The following is a 6,000-nucleotide window of genomic DNA, read 5'->3' as shown; positions in this document are numbered from 1 at the left end:
GAAAGGGCTTACCACCCTTGTTGATGTATCGGGAGAAAATTCAGGAATAGATGCTTCTATCACTGGATGGTTGGAGTCCTGGTTTGGTAAATGGACACTTCCAACCCCCACAGTTCTGTGAGCCTGTGATTTCTCGCCCCACCTCATGAACCTCCTCCCATCCCCACCCCACAGACTCCCCCTCTCCCCCCCGTGCCCGCCCCCCACGCACACGAAGGGCACACACAGAGCGGGGAAAGGCGAGCCGGGAGCCAGCCGTGTCCCCGTGGGGAGGTGGCCGCTGCCCCGGAGTAACCAAAGTGGTCTTTTTATTAATTCCGGAGGTTAGTTACAATAAAAACGGAGCCACGTGTCACGGTCACTGTACAGTGCTGGCAGGGCTGGAGGTCTCGGGGGGGCTCGGGGCGTCCCTGTGCAAGCACAGCGCTAAAGCTACGGTGTGGCGGTGGCAGGACCAGGCTGTGGGGGTGGCAGGGGCTGGGAGCTCCATCCCCGCGCCCTCCCTCCATCATCCTTCACAAGTAGCAGCCTGGTTCCTGCTGCCCCCCAGTAAATGACACCTGGACTTTTAGCACCGCTTCTCGCCAGGGCATAAAGCCCTCCCAGAATCACTGCCCTGCTCTTGAGACCCTCCCAATCCCCCACTGTGAGGGGACACAAGCTGAGCCCCCTCCCCCTCCAAATCCTGCAGAGCTGGCTGTGGGTTTGGGGAGGTGCCTGGCACCTATAGGAACTCGAGGCACCAGCATCCACTCCCCCTGCCACCCACCCATGGGGAGAAGGAGACTGGGGGAGGGCAGCCCTTGGAGGGGTCACAGTGCAGGCAGATGTTCCCTGGGCATGGGGGAGGGTGGGAGCAGGCAGCTGGGGCTGCTCCCCGTGGCAGCCCCTCTCCGAGGGCCAGCAGCATGGGTGCACTGTGCACCTGGCCTGTATGGGCTGTGCTCAGGATGGGGATGGGATGGATGCAGCCTCATCTCCAGATCCCCCATGGAAGCTGCCATCAAGGAATTCGTGGCTTCAAGGAATTCCTGTAGCATAAATGCTGCATCCCAGGCTGTCCCCTGTCCCCATGGGGCACTGAGGGCACAGCAACCCTATCTGTGGTGTCCCATCCTTGCAGGGCACTGGCAGCTCAGGGAGAAGGGGGCAACCCTGTGAGGGATTTTCAGCAGCCCCACACTCAGGGGGAAGCTCCTGCCCCACACCTACAGCCCTGTCCCCATGTGCAGGGGACACCAAGGCCAGCACCGGCCAGCAGCACCATGCCTGCTCTGTCCCTGCACCAAGGTCCTGCACGAGCATAGGAAGGTCTCCCCAGCACTGCTGCCTTGCTCACACACCTGTGCCCAGGCTGCAAGGTGCAAGGGAATTGGCTGCCCTGTCCCTGTGGTGTTCCCATGCGACTGACTGGGAAAAGGGGCAGGAAGGGCTCAGAGCAGCACGGTGCAATGGATGCAGGTTCAGCTCACTGGGGCCAGGGGACCTGCTGCTCTGGTCCATCCCGCCCTCCAGAACACAGCTCTGGTCATGTGTAGTTTCTGTTTTATTCCTTAGGTAATATTTATATATGGATATAGGTCGAGGGCTCCTGGGTTCCCCACAGCACTGGGGGAGGAGGCAGGGAGCGGAGCGGGGCTCCAGCTGGGCATGGGGCTGGGGGCTTGGGGGTCCGTCCCCACAGCCACGGGATTGCACTGAGTTACAGAGAGGTGAGGGGCCTGCCTGCAGCCCCATCCCTCCCACCCGGCAGGGCCGGGGGCTGGGGTCACCTCTCCTTTGGATGGGATGGGGACCAAGGGGGGTTCAAGGGATAGAAGAGCTGAGACACGGCCCCAAAGAGGGCAGGGGGAAGGAAGAGCCCTGGACCCTGGGAGAGACGGGCAGGGGCATGCGAGCAGGGGGCAACGGGATGGGGCAGAACCGGGTTGGTGCTCATTCACCGTCGGATCCATGAAACGTCTACGATAGAAAAGAGAGAAGCTGTGAGCGGGCCAAGCGCTGCCCCCAGGGTGTCCCCACGGCCCCTGATCACAGTGAGCGATGGACGCGCCGCCGTCCAGTCCGGGTAGAAAAGCCGAGGCCGCGGTCACAGCCGGGTCTGCGCCTCGGGGATGTAGATCTCAATGCTGTCTGCACTCTCAGTGGCCGAGTTCTGGCGGAAGGAGGCGGCGCGCTTGGCTGCCAGGAGCCGCTTGCGAGCCTCCTGCCGCTGCCGGTCCACCGAGTCCAGGGAGCGCTCCTTCACCGGGTGCACCTTGGAGCGCGGCGGCTTCTTTGGTATCGGGGGAGGCACCTTCTTCTCCTCCTGCACAGACAACAGGGGAGCCTCAGGGTGAGAGTGGGACCGGCCCTGAGCCTCCTTTTCCCCCTGCCAATGTCGGAGCAATGAGATGAGGCTGTGCATCCCTCCGTGCAGCTGCACGTGTGCAGGATCGTGCCTGGCCCTTGGCACATGGCGCTGCCCAGAATCCAGCTGCAATATTGCAGCAGAGGAATGGCCTCATTTTTTCCTGTTCTTTGTTTTTCAAGTGTTTGCTAAAAGCACCCGCTGGCTCTGCTGGCGGTAACTCTACAGCAGTGGTTTGGCCACAGATGTGTTTGGGGATGAGGAGGAAAGGAGGGACGTGCACAGCACTGGCCCTGCGCTCCCTGGCAAGCCCTGCCCTTACCTTGGGCTCGATGATCTTCCACCCATTGGCCTTGAGCTGCTGGAGCTCTGCAAACTTCATGCTGACATCCTCAATGGAGAGCTGCAGCAGGTCCCAGAAGCCAGCCAGGTCTTGGAAGGTGGGCACCGGGAACGCGTTGGGATCCTGTGGGGATGGTGAGGGACCACGTTGGTCACATTCATACACAGGACACCATCTCTGCTGGCACCGCCCCACCAGCCAGTCTCAGCTCACCCCTGGGTGGTGTTCAGGCACTCACCATGTTCTGCTGGCAGAGTCGGTAAAACTGCTGCACCTTCTGGGACATGAGGAGCTGAGCACTGCCCACGGCGCTCCGGATCTTCTCCAGGACTGTCGGGGCCAGGGAGAAAGCAGACAGTCAGGTCTCCAACAGGGACACAGACATCCCCTCCCCACCACTCAGTGAGGACCCTGCTCCACCATTTGGGATCCCCAGAGATGTCTACACTGATCCCAACCTCTTGAAGCCTCCCTGAGCCAGGCGGCACCACCGGGATGCTCCAAGGGTGAGCGCAGTGCAGTGCAGCCCTGGGTACCCGGCCCCACTCACTCTCCTCCGGCAGGTCGTAGTCCTCAGCCTCCCTCTCCATTTGCTGGCACCAGCCCTCCATCTTCTCCACCTCGGCCTGCAGCAGTTTGATGAACCATTCCCCATCGCGGTGGCAGGGGGAGGCACGGCCAGAGTCAGGCAGGCTGCGGGAGCCCCGCTCCACCCAGGCGTCACGGCGCGGCACCTCCACCGCGTCGTACTGCATCTGGTAGTCCTCCCGGTACGCCCACTGGCCCTGCGTGTGCACCGTCTTGTACACGGCGTACTGCCGGCCGGACTCGGGCTCCGAGGAATGCCGCTGGAAGGGGCGGCCGAACTGCAGAGCTTTGTCCTCAGTGGCCACGGCCAGCCCAGCAAAGCCCTCCAGCTCCAGGTCCGCCTGCACGCCCGCCGTCACACTGTTGGAGCGCTTGAAGCGGGCTCGCCTGGGACAGAGAGAGTGTGTGGGACCATGGTGGTGAGGATGCTGGGAGCTACGGGGCCAGCGAGGACAGCCCTGCCATCCCTGTCACCCCATGGGTGCCATCGTGGTGCTGGGGACACCCAGTTTGGGGCTGCAGGGATAGCCCTGAGCAGCTGCATCTTTCCTGTCCCTCATTTCCTGTGCTCTTAGCCCGTTTCCATGGCTACCTGTGCTGGACGATGCTGGAGGATGCAGAGCAGTGTGCACCAGGGCGGGTGGGCACGCTCCCGGCACTCATCTCCCCATGCACTGTGCAGGTCCCAGCTCACAGTGTGCCCACCCCATGTAAAAATTCATGTTTTGTTGCAGAAAATCCCAGGGGTTTCAGCTGCATCTGGGCAGGTTCCGAGCTGGGGGCTGAGCCCCAGCAAAGAGACCCCAACACAGCATGGGAGCAGGAGATCCCCTTCCCCAGGCTGTCCTTTAACAGCAATGAGGTGTGAGCTCCAAGGCCAGATTCTGCCCCTTCTGGGGACAGAATGCTCAGGACAGGGATGGTGCTGAGCTCTGGGGGCATCAGATGGGAGAAGGCGCTGAAGGCAGGAACTGGGTCATCTTGGGGAGCCCTGGGGGGACCCAACTGGAGAAAGCTACCGGCCAAGGAGCTTGGCAGGGCTCAGCTTGGGGCATACCTTTTGTCTTCCTCCACCTGCACTCCAATGGAGTGGAACTCCCTCTGGCTCCGGCTCTCCGTGTCCGAATCAGAGACAGCCTCAACCTGCCGGGAATAGAGGGAGAGCATGCTGGAGGGTGGCCCCATACCGTGGGCATCCAGTGCCCAGAGAAGGTTGCACCGTTGGGAGAGTGGGTGGGTATGAGTGTGGCATTAGGGCCACTGTGGTGAGCATGCTGCGGGCATTAGGGCCACCACAGAAGCACACTAGAAGCAAGGGGACAAGTGGTGGACCCTCAGCATGGCTTGGGCAGACTGATACCCAGATCTCAGCCCATCTGGAGGAGCGAAGCCCACCTGGACGCCGATGGAAGGCCGCCACTTCCTCTGTCGAGCCAAACTCCGCAGCTCCTCCCGCCCGGGGATGGCCTTGATGATGAGCGTGGAGGGCTTGGGGGCGGTGCGGGGCTGCACCGGTGGCAGTTCAAGGGACACGGTCGTCACCTTGGAGCTCTCCAGGCTCTCTGCCGAATTGCAGCGGGCCGTGGCATCTTTGGACCAGGCGGGGCCACGGGTGACCTCGCTGGGCAGGTAGCTCTCGTGAGCAGACTCAGTGCTGCTCTGCGCGGTGACGGAGATGAGGGGCTTGGCTTTGGTTCCTGGAGGGATGGGAGGTGGAGCTTTTCTGTAACTGAAGGCTGTTGTGGGAGAGGTGCAGGATGAAAAGGTGCGTGAAAACAGAGAACATTTGCTCATTTCCTACCGCGAACGGGTGCCCTGGTGAGCAGCACCCACCTCCTCCCACAACAAGAGGCCCAGACACCAATTTGGGGCAGCCCCGCAGAACCCCGAGCAGCCCCTTGGCCAATTTGTCCCCAGAAAGGGACCATAAAGTGGCCCAGACCCATGCATGCAGCAAGGGGCAGCAAAGGGAAGCAAAGAACAGGGAAAGAAGTGAGGGAAGGACTGCAGAAGGATGCCGGGGGCACGGGGTAGGGGGGGGCATCCCATGGTGCAGCTGAGCCATGAGCAAGGTGGGGCTGCACGGAGCTGGATGCAGGTGGGGGGAGGCAGGGACCCTCATGCTGCCGATCTCTCACTACCCCCGGGACTCACAGGTGCCGGGCTTCAGGATGCTGCTGGTGATGGGCGGCCCGGAGGGGGCTGACATGGAGAAGAGCGAGAGGCAGTCGTCGTCCTGGGAGCAGCCCGCCTGGATGGCCCGCAGGTAGCTGTGGCTCCGCATGCGGAAGCAGCCGGGCAGGTCCAGAGCCTCCACGGCTTGCGACTCCACCTCGCCAAAAACGGACTCGCACACAGCCTCGAACTGGTGGTTGAGCTCGTCGTTGATCTGCGGAGAGAAGTGGGTGATGCTTGGAGTGGCATGCACAGCATCCACCCTCTGTATCAGCGTGGGGAAAGACCCATGGCCCCAGCACAGTGCCAGGTGCCAGCCGAGACGGGGACCTTACCTGGCCAGTGGTGAAGGAGCGCCCGTAGCTCTGCCCCCGAGGGAGCATTCGAGGTGGCACGCCGCAGCTGGGACAGTTACAGATATATGAATCAGAATAGTGCCTACTTGCAAACCTAATGAGAGACAGTGGGAATAGAATGGATGGCACCAAAAGCAACACAATCAAGCCGAGCATTTGGAAACGCAGCCACAGCAATGGTCTCACAA

The 6,000-nt window shown here is 61.9% G+C and overlaps 1 protein-coding gene across 1 annotated transcript in view; it reads right to left on the bottom strand.

Annotated features, from left to right (window-relative positions):
- DLGAP3 (DLG associated protein 3) overlaps positions 228-6,000 on the bottom strand; it is a 39,606-nt gene continuing 33,833 nt past the window's right edge. Inside the window, exons 6-13 of the mRNA XM_021375499.1 lie at positions 5,792-5,906; positions 5,436-5,670; positions 4,677-5,017; positions 4,339-4,424; positions 3,244-3,668; positions 2,932-3,023; positions 2,673-2,816; positions 228-2,308 (exon numbers count right to left, since the gene is read on the bottom strand). Coding sequence (XP_021231174.1) covers positions 2,090-2,308; positions 2,673-2,816; positions 2,932-3,023; positions 3,244-3,668; positions 4,339-4,424; positions 4,677-5,017; positions 5,436-5,670; positions 5,792-5,906 — 1,657 coding nt within the window. The 3' untranslated portion in view covers positions 228-2,089. The remainder of the gene's footprint in view (positions 2,309-2,672; positions 2,817-2,931; positions 3,024-3,243; positions 3,669-4,338; positions 4,425-4,676; positions 5,018-5,435; positions 5,671-5,791; positions 5,907-6,000) is intronic.

The sequence above is a fragment of the Numida meleagris genome, chromosome 22 (genome assembly GCF_002078875.1).
Source record: "Numida meleagris isolate 19003 breed g44 Domestic line chromosome 22, NumMel1.0, whole genome shotgun sequence".
Classification (NCBI taxonomy): Eukaryota; Metazoa; Chordata; class Aves; order Galliformes; family Numididae; genus Numida; species Numida meleagris.
The sequence above is the reverse complement of the archived record's forward strand: the minus strand, read 5'-3'. Positions and strand labels throughout refer to the sequence as shown.